The 16,190-nt window shown below is 41.8% G+C and overlaps 1 protein-coding gene across 2 annotated transcripts in view; it reads left to right on the forward strand.

The window, feature by feature from the left end:
* Nucleotides 1–16,190, forward strand: part of LOC116061844 (E3 ubiquitin-protein ligase RNF123) — a 41,270-nt gene that overhangs the window by 13,632 nt on the left and 11,448 nt on the right. For both annotated transcript variants that reach the window (XM_036002340.1, XM_031316216.2), the window contains exons 13-27: nucleotides 978–1,103; nucleotides 3,592–3,684; nucleotides 4,432–4,505; nucleotides 4,787–4,904; nucleotides 5,554–5,653; nucleotides 6,782–6,843; nucleotides 8,205–8,276; nucleotides 8,533–8,653; nucleotides 8,946–9,047; nucleotides 10,350–10,450; nucleotides 10,611–10,803; nucleotides 11,383–11,528; nucleotides 12,314–12,397; nucleotides 13,379–13,486; nucleotides 14,277–14,454. In XM_036002340.1, the coding sequence (XP_035858233.1) occupies nucleotides 978–1,103; nucleotides 3,592–3,684; nucleotides 4,432–4,505; nucleotides 4,787–4,904; nucleotides 5,554–5,653; nucleotides 6,782–6,843; nucleotides 8,205–8,276; nucleotides 8,533–8,653; nucleotides 8,946–9,047; nucleotides 10,350–10,450; nucleotides 10,611–10,803; nucleotides 11,383–11,528; nucleotides 12,314–12,397; nucleotides 13,379–13,486; nucleotides 14,277–14,454 (1,678 nt within the window). The remainder of the gene's footprint in view (nucleotides 1–977; nucleotides 1,104–3,591; nucleotides 3,685–4,431; nucleotides 4,506–4,786; nucleotides 4,905–5,553; nucleotides 5,654–6,781; nucleotides 6,844–8,204; nucleotides 8,277–8,532; nucleotides 8,654–8,945; nucleotides 9,048–10,349; nucleotides 10,451–10,610; nucleotides 10,804–11,382; nucleotides 11,529–12,313; nucleotides 12,398–13,378; nucleotides 13,487–14,276; nucleotides 14,455–16,190) is intronic.

The following is a 16,190-nucleotide window of genomic DNA, read 5'->3' on the forward strand; positions in this document are numbered from 1 at the left end:
GAGATCTATTTTGAATGTGCACACATTTTTGGACATAGAAAAATCTCGCAGAAATCTTGCTCAAACATCTGAAATATTACGGTCCAGGGGTTTATTAATACATTTAAATGAATAATGAGTATAAATAATTGAGAATTAATATTTAATATAATTAAATGAGAAATAATTGAGGTGAATAATTGGCATATGCACATTTAAGGAGGTTATTTCCTCAACAAAAGATGCAAAAGAGGAGGGAGGAGTAAATGATGCTAGGCTACATGTGTGCTGACTCAGATATAATTAGAAAAGTTGATCCAAAGGAGAATAAATAGATGAAAGCAATACAGAATGCCTGAGAGCCTTACTGCAATATATTCCATTATGTTATTATATTTGGATTGTAATCTGTTTCCCTTTACATAAAGATATTTCCAGCATATTGATTCAGAAAAAGGTAAAAATAGGTGCATAAAAATTCACCTGAATGCAGGAAATGAAATGTTTAATGCTCAACATTTTAATTCATGATTCTCCACATAGATCTGGGAACAAAAACCTGGCCTTTGGGTTGCCAGACCAGTTATGATTAGGCCAAATGTTGGTGCCATCCAACTAACGTCTACAAAATGGAAGCTAAAATGAACATACACTGGCTATTAATCACCGTTTTGCATTCAGTTTATTTAAATGGGTCCAGGCTAAGGCCCAAATCTACTCAAGTCCTAGAAACGCCCCTGGCTGAAAATACCAAAAACAGGCAATGACTTCAAAACAGCTGTAACATTAAACAAACTCATTTACTCTGTTACTCAGTTGTTTAGTTCCAGTCGGCTGAGGGATTATTATTCTAGAAGTCAGGAGATTCAGAGACTTAATGGGTGTCTTTACTACCTGCTTGGTTTTTACAGTGTAAAGTCTCAGTTGTTTACAGTGTAGAGTGTGTGTGTGTTTTCCAGTGTAAAGTGTATCTGGTTGTGTGTATTTATTTTTTCCAGTGTAAAGTGTATCTGGTGGAGGACGTGCTGATGAACTTCCTGTTGGGGATCCTGGAGGGAGGGGGGTCAGTAGATGAACACCCGCTCATACAGCAGCTGCTGGATCTGTTCTGGCTGCTCATGGAGGTACACACACACACACACACACACACACACACACACACACACACACACACACACACACACACACACACACACACACACATAGGCACACACACACAGGCACAGACAGACGGGGACACACACACACACACACACACACACACACACACAGGCACAGACAGACGGGGACACACACACACACACACACACACACACACACACACACACACACACACACACACACACACACACACACACACACACACACACACACACACACACACACACACACACACACACACACGTGACACAACAATGGCTCTAAGATGCTGGAGAGTACTTCAAAGAACGCCATGGAAAGCTTTTCTTTATGGAGATGTTTTCTGCATCTTAAATGGTTTTCGGCGCATCAGGTTACATCCAGGGGGTAAGCCAGCATCCGGAAAGCGTACCTCCTACGGAGCCACATTGTTTATTTCTAAAGAAACACGACAATGTATAAAAGGCTCCATTACCTTGTATCTCACGTTACGGCTGTGTAGCAGATGTTTTTGTAAAAAAACGATTGTGTCATAACCACGCAACTTTCTGTCGTACAGTAGAAAAATTACCGTATAGTACAGGAGAAGCCTGCAGGCAATCGGGGGGGACGTGGAGGCATCATACAGTCAAGGGAGAAGCCCAGAGAGAGTCCATGAAAGCATCGGAACAAAATATTTCAGCAAGGTTTTGCTCCTGCTCATGGACAGCTCCTACTCACGCTCTCTGGGCCAGATGTACTAACGCTTTTGCGCCCACTTCAGGCGTATTTGTTTTGCAACGTGCGCGTAAAAGCATGGCGAGGTATGTACAGACAGGCCGCACTGAGGTAAAAGCGCAGACTGCCTGTTGCAGGAACTGAAAATGGCAAATTTCGCTTTTCTGTGTCATGCATATGCATTCATGGGAGGGTCCAGGGGAAAGTGGGAGTTTCCCATAAAGAGATGGGAGGGGAAGCGTAATGTGTGCCTAATTATGTATTCCGCGGTATGTACAAAAACCGCCCGTGACAGCGCGATTTTGCAGTGAAAATTCTCTGCCTCTTAAAAGAAGGTGTAAACCAGCCGCAAGCGGGTTTCCTGGCATACACCTCCTGGTGAAATGGCAGCAGTAATCTGAGCGAGACGAAGACATAGGCCAAGGAGACGAGCTGAAAGGATTTTTGCCACAAGGATCACCCCCAATTTCCAACGGCTGCGTAACGGCTGCGGATCCGCTCCTGAACAGCGGTGGAGTCATTAGGTTTCCATTAAAGTCAATGTGTGTATTTGTGTGTATTGTGTGTATAATGTGTGTATTTCCACTGACTGCAGAACGTCTGCGTCCCGACTCCGTCCCAGCTCCGGCGGTCCCAGCCCTCCGGAGCAGATACGCAGAGCTTCTATTTTTGACGGACGCCGGAGAGCTCCGCAGCAATTAAGCACACGGCAGATAGTGGGGACAGGAAGTCCAGCACAAAAACAAAATAAAACATCCGGTTAATTTTCAAAATAAAATCCACCGTGCTCACGGCCGATCATATTTCCCTGCACTACACCTTGAAAACACAGCTCAGAGTTGTTTCCCCTCTACTCCTCTGGATGGAAACAAAGCGGAGCCGGTCCGCAGATGTTCTGCATTCAGTGGAAATCCGGAATCACAATTTTTCAGTTGAGTGAACACGAAATCATTAAGCAGCCATGCAATATTACAGATACTGGAAGAAATCAAAGATGACATCATATCTCAGACTCAGCGTTCACATTCCATTCCAGCAGCTGTTAAACTCCTCGCTACATTACAAATATTGGCATCAGGATCATTTCAAACAGTCCTAGCATCAGCAGTGGGAACATCACAGTCTGCACTCAGCCGTATCATAGCAACAGTACTTAACACTTTGCTACAGTGCACTAGTCAACACATACAGTTCCCCACCACTAATGTCGAAATAACAACCATGGCTAATGACCCCATTACACAACAACAGCAGCTCAGCAAAATTACAACCGGGCACACATTCAGGTGATTGAGCGCACATTTGGGGTCTTGAAAAGCCGGATGCGCTGCTTGGACCGTATAGGTGGAGCGCAATTTACAGTATAGTGGGCGGAGAAAGGCGCTGATTACCCGATGAACTGCAGGTTTGGTAAATAGAACGTAAGCTGAAGTATCACAGCGTGCACTTTCTGCGGGTTGGCCATGGTGCTGTGCTACATTCGCAAATGTATGTACATCTGGCCCTGAGTCTCTGCTAGATTGGGAATGATTGAGATTTCTCTTGGCACAGCTACCAGAAGACTTCCAACTTTCAGACAGGTTGCTCACGTCACATCTACGTCTTCAAGCTCAGTTGGAGGCTGCTCAGTAACGCTCAGCCATCACCGGGAAAGTGACTTCACTGGCCTTCACTGGTCTCCGCTGAAGTCTATGGCATTGCTGTGTCCATTCATTTTCTGTCTCTCTCTCTGTGGGTCTGTCTGTCTCTCTGCAGGATTATGAAGTGAACGAGTGTCTGAAGCAGCTGATGATGTCTCTGCTGAGAGCGTACCGCTTCTCTCCCATCATCCCCGACCTCGGCTTCCAGGTATCAGTCAGTCAGTCAGTCAGTTTATGTAAATGGGTGAATTAAATCACCATCACCAAACCCACCAGACTCCATGTAAATAATCAGGACTTTTAGCGTGTATAGAGCCAGCATATTTCCACCAGACTCCATGTAAATAATCAGGACTTTTAGCGTGTATAGAGCCAGCATATCTCCACATGTAAATGGGTGAATTAAGAGTTTATTTCAACCAAACCAGAGTGGTGATTGTTGGAACAGTGGAAAGATGAACCAAGACGGACTTTGATAGTTTGATTTAGTTTCTGTCCACTTTGAATGAAGTGTGTTTTACGATGATAAAAGTCCTGATTATTTACATGGAGTCTGGTGGGTTTGGTGATGGTGATTTCGGGGCTGTTTCATGTTAAACTAAAAGGATCTTACTCTAAAATGTCTATCTCTGTAGGGATCCTTTCCATAATGTTGTCAGACTCTTAGAATAATAATCTGAGTCTGTCAGCAGCAACAACAGAACTTTTAGTGACTCTAACTGCTGCTGAACATTAGTCCTGTAGGGTTACATTACAGCTTGGTTATTGTTTAATACTGGACCAGTTTCACAGATTGTTGTTTACATCAGACACTCAGACACACAAACACATGGGAACATGTTACCATTTAAAGTAAATGAAATAGCTCAAATATGCAATTGGAGAAAATGAATGTAAACTCCACATGTGGATCTTTTTTTGTTGGATGTTTTCACGGCTCTGGTTTCTGTTTCAGATCCACTACCTGCGTCTGACCACGGCCATCCTGCACCACGAGAAGTCCAGGAAGTACCTGCTCAACAACGTCTTATATCCTTCGGTTGTCACTGATGAGCCTGGAAAAACTATTACATCATTTTCTAATCCAAGACTGTTCTACAATGTTTTATGATTAAAAAACACACACACACACACACACACACACACACACACACACACACACACACACACACACACAGCACAGGTATGAACTTCAGGCCACTAATGTCAGCTACAGAGGAAGTTGTGCGTGGAGCCTCCACTGGACCATAAATGACGTTTTAAAGAGTAGAAAGATATCACCAGTGTTGTCCTTAACGGTGGCGGTCCACGTTTGACGTTCTGCGCTCCGTAGTGTTTTTCTACATCAAGACTCCTCTGAGGGTGAAAGAGGCGGGGCTCGAGGAACTGATCCCCACCACCTGGTGGCCCACACACTTCGACAAGGAGGTAACAATAATATAATAATAATTATTATTATTAATATTATTATTATTATTATTATAGGGAGGTAATACTCACTCACCTTAGGCCCTGCTGAAAAACAAACGAGGAAACGTATGTACACTAGAGAACAATCAGATTTATTAACAAGCCTAAAGTTGGGATATTTTAAGAAAAAAGACACACACACACACACACATATATATATATATATATATATATATATATATATATATATATATTTTAAAAGTCGGAATATTTGAGAAGAAAGTTGGATTATTTTGATGCAAAAAGTTGTAATATTTTAAGAAAATAATAATAATTCCTAATATGATTATTATAAGGAGGTAGTTTTATTTTGGGTATTGTTTGGCCAGATGACCGTCACCTTCCTCTTTCTTTGTGTTGGCGTTCTAAACTCCGCTAGATTCTGGAAACATCCTCCGAGCGAGACACACTCGCCTCTCTACGTACACGTTCCAACAAAATCAGATTAAAGAAATGCCGATAAACCAGAGCCCGTTTTTCTCCTATCCCAGAATGCATCTGTGGACTAGCCAGACCTTCCTCCGCAGCGCTGTGGAGGTAGAACTGGCCATGCCAGACTTGCTGAACAATAACAAGTCTGTTTCTTTCTCTTTATTGTATTTGTCAGGGGAAAGACGAGCGAGAGCCTAAAGATGAAAGTGCAGATGAGCGTCTGAGACGGAGAGCGTACGAGAGAGGTTGCCAGAGACTGAAGAAGAGGATAGAAGGTCTCACTTTATTCTTACTCTAAAGGCCCGTCCACACCAAGAACCAGAACTAGAACTAGAACGCTGTGAGCATCCACACTGCTGAACCATAACCTTCTATACGCACTGCACGCTCCAGCTGATAATAATACATAATATACAGCAGGTGCTGGGACGTAAGATTCCAGGAATGTCTGTAGTTATATCCTGTAGCCTAGATTCATGGATTCAAGTACATTTTTAGGAACCAAAAATGTCTACTGGCGGTCCCTGGGGCGCGGAACCCGCTGCCTTTTCCAGGCAACAGCTGGCGCACGGTGCTATATACAGTAGCTAACGGGGGATCAGAGCGCCGGAACAGAAACACTGACAGTATGATAATAACATCCAGAACACAATATTCACTCCCAGTGAATCTGAATTATCAGGGGCTGTGAGAAATGATGTTTAAAATACTAATACTCAGAGAGCTGAAGGATCGGAGCCCCGTGGCGTTAGGAAAAGTCACATCACGCCACTACTGCACCTGTGTTTTAAAAAAAAAAAAAAAAAAAAAAAAAAAAACTAATCTCTGTAAACTCAGATGGATTCTGATTGGCTGTCAGTGTCTCTCTCCTCCGTGCCATGTTGTAAACTCATATGGATTCTGATTGGCTGTCAGCGTCTCTATCGTTCATCAAATCTCTCTGAAAGTGATCCCAACGATATCTGGCGTTGTCGTTCTAGTTGTGGAGTTAGAACGATATTTAAAAATATATATTTATATTAATGGTTCTTGGTGTGGACGGCCCTTAACCGTCTTTATTCACTTGATTACACACAGCAGGGGTCCTAAAACTCTCCCCAGTGTCTGTTATAATGTTGTATGTGTGTTTACACATTATTCTTTCTTTTTTGGACACTTTCTTAGCGCTTTTTTGATATTTTTTTTATGCTTTTTTTACATTTTTGTTTTACATTGTTTTATGCTTTGGCACTTTTGCTGTTTTATCAGTTTAACAACATTTATTGGTGTTTTTTTTACACTTTGCACTTTTGAGGTTATATTAATGTCTTTGGTGCTTTTATTGATGCTGTGTGGTATAAGTACTTTACTGTAACAGATTATTGTTCCCTGAAGGTATTATCTCTTGTCTGTTCTCCTCTCAGTGGTGGAAGAGTTGCAGGTTCAGATCCTCAAGTTGCTGCTCAACAACAAGGACAAAACTACGGTACGTACACTTTATATTGTCTATGTATAAGACTGTATAATACAGTATATGAAGTACTTTATATTGTCTATACATAAGACTGTATAATACAGTATATGAAGTACTTTATATTGTCTATGTATAAGACTGTATAATACAGTATATGAAGTACTTTATATTGTCTATACATAAGACTATAATACAGTATATGAAGTACTTTATATTGTCTATGTATAATACAGTATATGAAGTACTTTATATTGTCTATGTATAAGACTGTATAATACAGTATATGAAGTACTTTATATTGTCTATACATAAGACTGTATAATACAGTATATGAAGTACTTTATATTGTCTATACATAAGACTGTATAATACAGTATATGAAGTACTTTATATTGTCTATACATAAGACTGTATAATACAGTATATGAAGTACTTTATATTGTCTATACATAAGACTGTATAATACAGTATATGAAGTACTTTATATTGTCTATGTATAAGACTGTATAATACAGTATATGAAGTACTTTATATTGTCTATACATAAGACTGTATAATACAGTATATGAAGTACTTTATATTGTCTATGTATAAGACTGTATAATACAGTATATGAAGTACTTTATATTGTCTATACATAAGACTGTATAATACAGTATATGAAGTACTTTATATTGTCTATACATAAGACTGTATAATACAGTATATGAAGTACTTTATATTGTCTATACATAAGACTGTATAATACAGTATATGAAGTACTTTATATTGTCTATACATAAGACTGTATAATACAGTATATGAAGTACTTTATATTGTCTATGTATAAGACTGTATAATACAGTATATGAAGTACTTTATATTGTCTATGTATAAGACTGTATAATACAGTATATGAAGTACTTTATATTGTCTATGTATAAGACTGTATAATACAGTATATGAAGTACTTTATATTGTCTATACATAAGACTGTATAATACAGTATATGAAGTACTTTATATTGTCTATGTATAAGACTATAATACAGTATATGAAGTACTTTATATTGTCTATACATAAGACTATAATACAGTATATGAAGTACTTTATATTGTTTATACATAAGACTGTATAATACAGTATATGAAGTACTTTATATTGTCTATACATAAGACTGTATAATACAGTATATGAAGTACTTTATATTGTCTATGTATAAGACTGTATAATACAGTATATGAAGTTCTTTATATTGTCTATGTGTAAGACTGTATAATACAGTATATGAAGTTCTTTATATTGTCTATGTGTAAGACTGGATTATGAAGCAGAGCCAATCAGCCATGTGTGAGTAAATGTCTGAGACTTGATGTTTGATTCATGTCTCTCAGGGAGAAGCCTCGCGTTACATTTTCCTCAATAAGTTCAGGAAGTTCCTCCAAGAAAATGCCAGCAACAGAGGGGTAAGAATTTAGTTTTCTCTCTCTCTCTCTCTGTCTCTCTCTCTCTGTCTGTCTCTCTCTCTCTCTCTGAATTGCCTCCTATCATTGCCAGCATCACTGATCTGTTTTAAGACACAGAATCTGTCAGCACGTTAGCGTGTCGTTTATAACCGTTAGCTACCAACAACGTTTCAACTGATCAGTTTACATAACAGACTTGATTGTGTGTGTGTGTGTGTGTGTGTGTGTGTGTGTGTGCGTGCGTGTGTGCGTGCAGCACCCCACAGCCCTGTGTCCCCCTGAGTACATGGTGTGCTTCCTGCACCGCCTCATCACGGCGGTGAGGGCGAGCTGGGACGACGGCAGCCGGAAGAGTCCGAGCAGCGTCAGCAGTGAAGGTACGGCAACTTCCACTCCCATCGTACAGCTTTAAAGGGGAACTTTCAAAGTCCTTTTCCACTCGTATCTTTGTCTAAGTGACTGATGGGAACAACAATCTTTGACATTGGTCAGTATTAAGCCATTTAAAGTTAATGGACTATTGCACACCTTCAATCTAAATCCACTAAAAGTGCTATTTTTGCCACTGACAGGCTCAGATTATTATTCTAAGTGTCTCTGTATGTGTGTGTATGTGTGTGTGTGTGTGTGTGTTCCTAATCCTCTGTGCTTCTGTGTCTCCGTCTCCAGAGGCGTACGTCCCTCCCCAGCTCTTCTACAACGGGAAGGTGGACTACTTTGACCTGCAGAGACTGGGGGGGCTGCTGTCCCACCTGAAGAAAACACTTAAAGGTTGGTCCGTCTTTATTCACAGAGATAGACATGTCCCAGTGCTATTTAATATTGGGGAATCTGCTGACATAAAGACAGATTACTTCAATCTCTCACCGGTACTAGAAAGGTTTCTCTGTGTGTGTGTGTGTGTGTGTGTCTGTGTTTGTGTGTGTGTGTGTGTGTGTGTGTGTGTGTGTGTGTACCACCGGTACTAGAAAGGTTTCTGTGCAGAAGTTCTACTGCTCTTGCTCTGCGTGTCAGCATGTGTGTGATGTGGATCGATACTGGCTCAGCAGACTCTCTGTACGAGCGATACGCTGTCACTCAGAGCCAGAGGAGTCGATCACTGCTGAGCTTGGAGAAAATCAGCTGTTTGTCAGCGTCACTCAGAGGAAGGTTGCTTCATCACGAGTCCGTCAGCGAGGAAGTTTACCGCTGAGGACTTCACAACAAGTCTGTTCTGCATCAGCTTCCTTCCAGCTGTTTAACACTTCAAACCAACTGCTCAAAACAAGAAGAAACTTTCAGGTCGGAAAAGTGAAGCCCAAGTAAAGCTGCAGTCTGTCTAGTTTCCAGCAGGAAAACGTCCAAAAAATGTTCTGCCCCCCCCCCCCCCACCCCTGATCAGTGTGTGTATGTCTCTGTAAGTAATCAGGTTTGATCCCAGCCATTTACACGCGCTGCTTCATGATGTCATCCGTTGTTAACTCGTTAATCGATCAGCTGACTGAAGCGTGTGATTGGACGCCGTGCAGCGCTGTCCCATCCAAATGTACATGTACTAAAAACCTGACTAATACCGACATATCACACACGTCTTTATGAGAAAATGTTAAATTCTGAAACAGGTTTTATTCAGAATATCCAAACGAATATGCTATTTACATGACCGGAATCAAAATCAGATATGAAATAGTGGAATATTGTTGTGCATATAAACGTGCTCACTATTCTATGAGACCCTTTTCCCTGAGCTGTTTGCTTACTAATGCACATATTTGTGTGTGTGTGTGTGTGTGTGTGTGTGTGTGTGTGTCCTGTTCTTTCTGACCATGGTGTGAAATCTGGAGCAGGAAAAAGTTAACCCTCTCCTTGATTTCACATTGTTTATGGAGACGCAGAACCACGAAATGAGTCGGGGGGGGGGGGATGCAACACTACCAAGCCACGGCCGAGCAGCGTGCGTCGCTGCAACGTGTAGTTCCAGTTTTTGAGAGGGTCTACGGTGTAGGGTCGGTATCTCTACGTGTGTGTCGGGATGAAAGTGAACTGTTGTTGTAACGTGATGCATGTTTTTCTCTCCGTGTGTTTATCTACCAGATGACTTGGCGAGTAAAGCGAACATCATCATCGACCCGGCGGAGATCCAGAACGCTTCGATGGACGACCTGGACGAAGACGAGGAGAGCGGCGCTGCTCAGGTTTCTGTTTTATCAAAGTCAAGCTTTATTGCTTCTAACGGTCATGTCCACATGTCCAGTGAATATTTCTGGTTAAACACCAGATGTTTAGTAGCTCCTGATTTGACAGATGTTTATGTGTTTATGATGATTTAAATGTGCGCCCGTGTTTTGTGTCCAGCGGCCATTTGGCGCGGCGGCGATGGGCGGAGCCTTGGCACGGCCGAGCTGGCTGAGTTCTCCGACTCTGGGCCGAGCCAACCGCTTCCTGAGCACGGCCGCTGTCAGCCTCATGACCCCCCGCCGGCCCCCCACCCAGCCAGAGAAAGTCAAGGTCCGCACGCTCGCCGTGGAGCACCGCACCGAGGACGACAGTGAGTCCCTGAACGCATCAATTCATTTCTACTGGCAGATCCTAGGAGTCAGAAATAGTCATAGTATAGTATGTCGAAAAAGTATAGAGTATAAGCAATATATGAATACAATCCATTCACAATTATTGGTCATTTTCATTCTGCTAATCTCTAGACCGTCGATGAAAAGAAGAAGTGCTTTTCTTTTTTTCAACATTTAACCCTCATGTTGTCCTCGGGTCAAATTTGACCCGTTTTCAAAGTTTTTTTATAACAGAAAATATGGGACGTCGAAACACAAACATCGACAAACGTTAGGAAAAGCAACAAAAACCATGAAAGAAGACCTACAAACTTAAGAAAAAGCGCCAAAAACATCAAAAAGTGCCCAAAACATTGAAAAAGTCAAAAAAAGTCAGGAAAAAGCCATAAAAATGTTGAAAAAAGTGACCAAAGAAAAAAAACAACAAAGTATTTATTTTCGTGGTGGACGGGAAGACAACACAAGGGTTAAGTGTTGTTTTTTTTAATGTTTTTACCCCTTTTTTTGACATCCTTGTCCTGTCCTCCTCTATTTTCTTGTGTCCCTCCACACTGAAGTCGAGGGTAGCCATGGTAACGACGGCCTGTTGCTGGGGCGACCGCCGGAGGAGCCCGAGCAGCCAATGGCAGACAAGTCTCTGCTGGAGATCGTTGACGGCATCGTGATGATGTACAACCTGAGTGTCCATCAGCAGCTGGGAAAGGTCCGTTTCTACATTTAGCAACACAACACAAGGAGAGAAGATCCTGGAAAGCTCCGAGTGGTTGGGACTGGGGAGCAGAACAAAGAATCTCAATATTATATATTCAATATTTTGAGAATTTATTAGAATCTTCTCTTGGATGTAAATAAAACCCTTTGCAGTTTACAGAATCTTCTCAAAGGGTTTAATTTACCAACTCATTCTCACTCCCATGGCGTCAGAAAGCTACGCTGGGGACAGACAGACAGGCAGACAGACAGACAGACAGGCAGACACAGACACAGACACAGACACACAGACACAGACAGACAGACACAGACAGGCAGGCAGACAGACACAGACAGACACAGACAGAGACACACAGGCAGGCAGGCAGACAGACAGACAGGTGTTTGTTATTGATGCTAAAAGTCTCCTCTGGCCTCCTATTTAGATCGGTTGGTCGGGACTCTTGGAGACACTTTTTGACTCTCTGGGTCGAGTGAACAGTTTCCGGTTTTTTGTTGTTGATGCTTTTGGTTTTCTTAAATGCTTTTTTTGCGGTTTTGATATTTTTCAACACTTTATCTGAAGCTTTATTAACACCTTTTTGGAAGCTTTTCCAACTCTTTTTTGATGCATTTTTTGACACTGTTTTTGGAGTGAAACTCCGTGGTTCCCCTGGTTTCTGCTTGTATAACCTCGTGTTATATATTTGCAGAACACGCCGTGTCACCGTCATGAAGCTAAATAATCAGCCTGTAAAAACCTCCCCCAACAAACTTAACACAACATTCTCCTCCCAGATGGTGGTGGTTGCAGACGATGTCCACGAATACGCCGTCGCTCTGAAGGACACCGAGGAGAAGATCGCTCGCTGTCCCCCACGGGTAAGACCTGGCCAACTTCCTCTTCATTTTCAGCAGTAGAATGTAACTAAGTACATCTAGTCCAGTACTGTACTTCAGTCCAAACGTTGAGGTACTTGTACTTTACTTGAGTCTTTTCATGCCACTTTCTACTTCTACTCCACTACATTTCAGAGAGAAATATTGTACTTTTTACTCCACTACATTACTCTGTTACAGCTTTAGTTACTAGTTACTTTAGTTACTCCACTACATTCATCTATTACAGCTTTAGTTACTAGTTACTTTACACATTAAGATTTCTGCACACAAAACCCATGTAGTTTATAAATCTGATGTTTGATTCTAAAGTAAACTAGTCAACAATATACTAACAAGACGACACAACAGGCCGACAGCTCGACCAATTATCTGCAACACCAACAAACTTGACTTGATAACTGCCCACACAGCCACACAGCCAACAAACAGAGGAAGGTTTTTAAGTTTAAAGTTGTAAGAGGAGACTCCACAGACCCCAAACAGCAGTGGAAGAAGTGTTCAGATCCTTTACTGAACCTTTGTGTGTGTGGTCTTCCCGTCAAACTGCAACTTTTTGTTTTTATGGGTCAAAATGTAAACTTTTTTTTCAAAGTTTTGGTCGTCTTTTTCAACACTTTTGTTGCTGTTCCACCGATGTTTTTGCCACTTTTTCCCCAACGTTTTTTTCTGCACCTTTTGACGTTTTTGGTGGGTTTTTCCCCACGTTTTTGAAGCTTGTCCCAACATTTTTGTCACTTTTTTCAATGTTCTTTTATAAATAAAATTTCAAATGCTATGAAATTGAATAAAACTTGTGAAGAGCATGTAGGGAGCCATTCACGTTATTTCTTTGGACAATTTGGTTGAAAGAAACCCAAATGTCTGATACAGAAACTTTTTGAAAATGGGTCAGATTTGACCCGAGGACAACAGGAGGGTTAGGTAAAAGTACTAACTGCTTCCTGCTTCCTGTTCCCTCAGAGAGCAGACATCCTGGACGAGCTGCAGAAAAGCCAGAAGGTGTTTGCAGAGAAACTGAACCATCTCAGCAGGAGACTGGCCTGGATCAACGCCACCATCTACTCCAAGGTGATCCACTCATCATGTAGAAATATATATCGTGTACATAATAGTCTCTCAATAGTCCACAGCTCTGCAGAGGAAGGTCTGTCTAGTCCACACAGCATTCTGGGATGAGAGAAAAACCTGCTCTGGTTTATTGCCATTTCTTTAAACCAATCACAATCATCTTGGGCGGGGCTAAGCTCCGGACGGAGCCACGGTGCCTCTGCTAAATAGTCTCAGGAAGGAACTTGTTTTGGTGGAACATGTGTATGTTCAAAAGTAGTTTTAGTCGTGCAACAGAAAACTCAGATTGGACAGATAGTCTAGCTAGCTGTCTGGATTTACCCTGCAGAGATCTGAGGAGCAGTTAACCATAGTCCTCACAAATCCACCAGAGGTTAGAACGCAGACTGACTGTCTGTCTGTCTGTCTGCCTATCTGTCTGCCTGTCTGTCTGTCTGTCTCTGTCTCCAGGAGAAGATGCTGGATGTGTACTGGCTGCTGTGTGTCTGTCTGTCTCTCTAACTGTCTGTCTGTCTCTGTCTCCAGGAGAAGATGCTGGATGTGTACTGGCTGCTGTGTGTCTGTCTGTCTCTCTAACTGTCTGTCTGTCTCTGTCTCCAGGAGAAGATGCTGGATGTGTACTGGCTGCTGTGTGTCTGTCTGTCTCTCTATCTGTCTGTCTGTCTGTCTGTCTAACTGTCTGTCTGTCTCTGTCTGTGTTTCCAGGAGAAGATGTTGGATGTGTATTGGCTGCTGTGTGTCTGTCTGTCTGTCTCTCTAACTGTCTGTCTGTCTCTGTCTGTGTTTCCAGGAGAAGATGCTGGATGTGTACTGGCTACTGTGTGTCTGTATTCGGACCATTGAACACGCCGACAGCACCGGCTCTCTGTTCGCCTTCGCTCCGGAGTTTTACCTCAACGTGGCGATGAACGCGTACAGCGCTCTGAAGAACTACTTCAGCCCTGCCAACAGCATGGAGGAGCTGCCAGGTAAACACACCAGAACCAATCACGTTACATCCACCAAGGAACCAATCACGGCCGGGGGATAGACATGGGAATGACTACCTGCAGTCAACTGCCACAGCTCACACATTACACAGTTTTTGATTAAAGCTCATCTTTATTTCTGATCAGATTTAAATCTGGAACATGACCTTTTTAAACAAAGCTAGGCAGCTATGTTTATATATCACATTTCAGCAACTACATAAAACATTAAAGAGCAGTTCCAAACAATTGTTAAAGAGAGTATAAAAGAAACTAGAATGAGACGGGTCTAACATTTGCGCTAATAAAAGTGACAGTGTAAGAAACAATTAATGCAACAATTAATTAAAAAAGGCAGCGTCAAAAAGAAAACAATGTTACAAACCATCATTATATACCTGTTTAACAAAAATGTACTTGAAGAACAACAGTATTTTTAATAGAAATATTGTTTAAAAACTCTCAATAATTCCAGCTGTGTCCTTTCTGCCTGTTAATCCATTTTACTGTCAACAACCCTTCCTGATGTTTATCTGTGGATGAATTATGTTTTCCGGTTTCCAAGATACTTTTTCACTTTTTTCAAGTTGCACTCTCAACATTACTCAGGACGTCTCATTACCAACAACTGTCAGGAGCTCACATTGATTTATCGACACAGAAACACACACACACACACACACACACACACACACACACATGTACACGTACGCACACGTACACACACGCGCACACACACACACACACACACACACACACACACACACACACACACACGCGCGCACACACGCGCACACACGCGCACACATACACACACACACACACACACACACACACACACACACACACACACACACACACACACACACACAATACAATCCAGGCAGTGTATTATGTGGAATGCATACGTAGCAGATTCTACATTAAGATAGAATAGAATTTGTCCGCAAAATCTTTCAATAGCCGGACGTCTCCCAAGCATGCCACAGCTTCCCACCTCATAGCACCATCACTATGTTTTCTCTGATTACTTTGAATGTTTACCTAGCTGGAAGGCTAGACTAATATTAAATGAGAAGAGAGAAGAAAACACTAGCTAGGCTACTCCTTAAAGCAGTTTGGCTAACAAGGCCAACACTAGGTTTTTATTTTCCTCTTTTAAAAATGATTTTGTTGCTTGTGAAAGACAGCTTGTGGATTAAGCTATGTAAACGGTAGCCCACAACCAAAGTGTTTATCCAAAGAATCCTATGTGTGACTAGTTAAAATTAACTTGAAGCTATGTGTCAGCTTGTGTCAGTCTGTTCAACTTATTCTGTATGTTTATCACTAGTGATACTGCTTGGAGAAATGGCGACACGTGAGAACGTGCTTCCAAATATTGGTCATCTGTCAAGCATTCTTGAATAAGTTTTGATCAGGCTAGCTAGCTCCATTTACCAAGCAAGCTTACTAGCTTCTACCAGCAATGAAAGGTCAACCATTAACAGTCACACAAAACACAATTTTGATTAAACTTTAGAACTAATGTCTGAGATGAAAATACATACCTCTGTACTGGGCTTTCTCCTCCTCCTCTTTTCTTCGTTTTTGTCCCTGTGCACCAGTTTGGACCTTTTCATTTTGAGAATTGACATTCTAACTAACGTTAGCTTGATCAAGTGTGCCCATTGCCTTGCAACGCAACGCAACCATAACGTCCCCCCCCCCCCATTTCATTTCAACATATGGGGGGG

This window comes from Sander lucioperca, chromosome 6 (genome assembly GCF_008315115.2).
Source record: "Sander lucioperca isolate FBNREF2018 chromosome 6, SLUC_FBN_1.2, whole genome shotgun sequence".
Lineage (NCBI taxonomy): Eukaryota > Metazoa > Chordata > Actinopteri > Perciformes > Percidae > Sander > Sander lucioperca.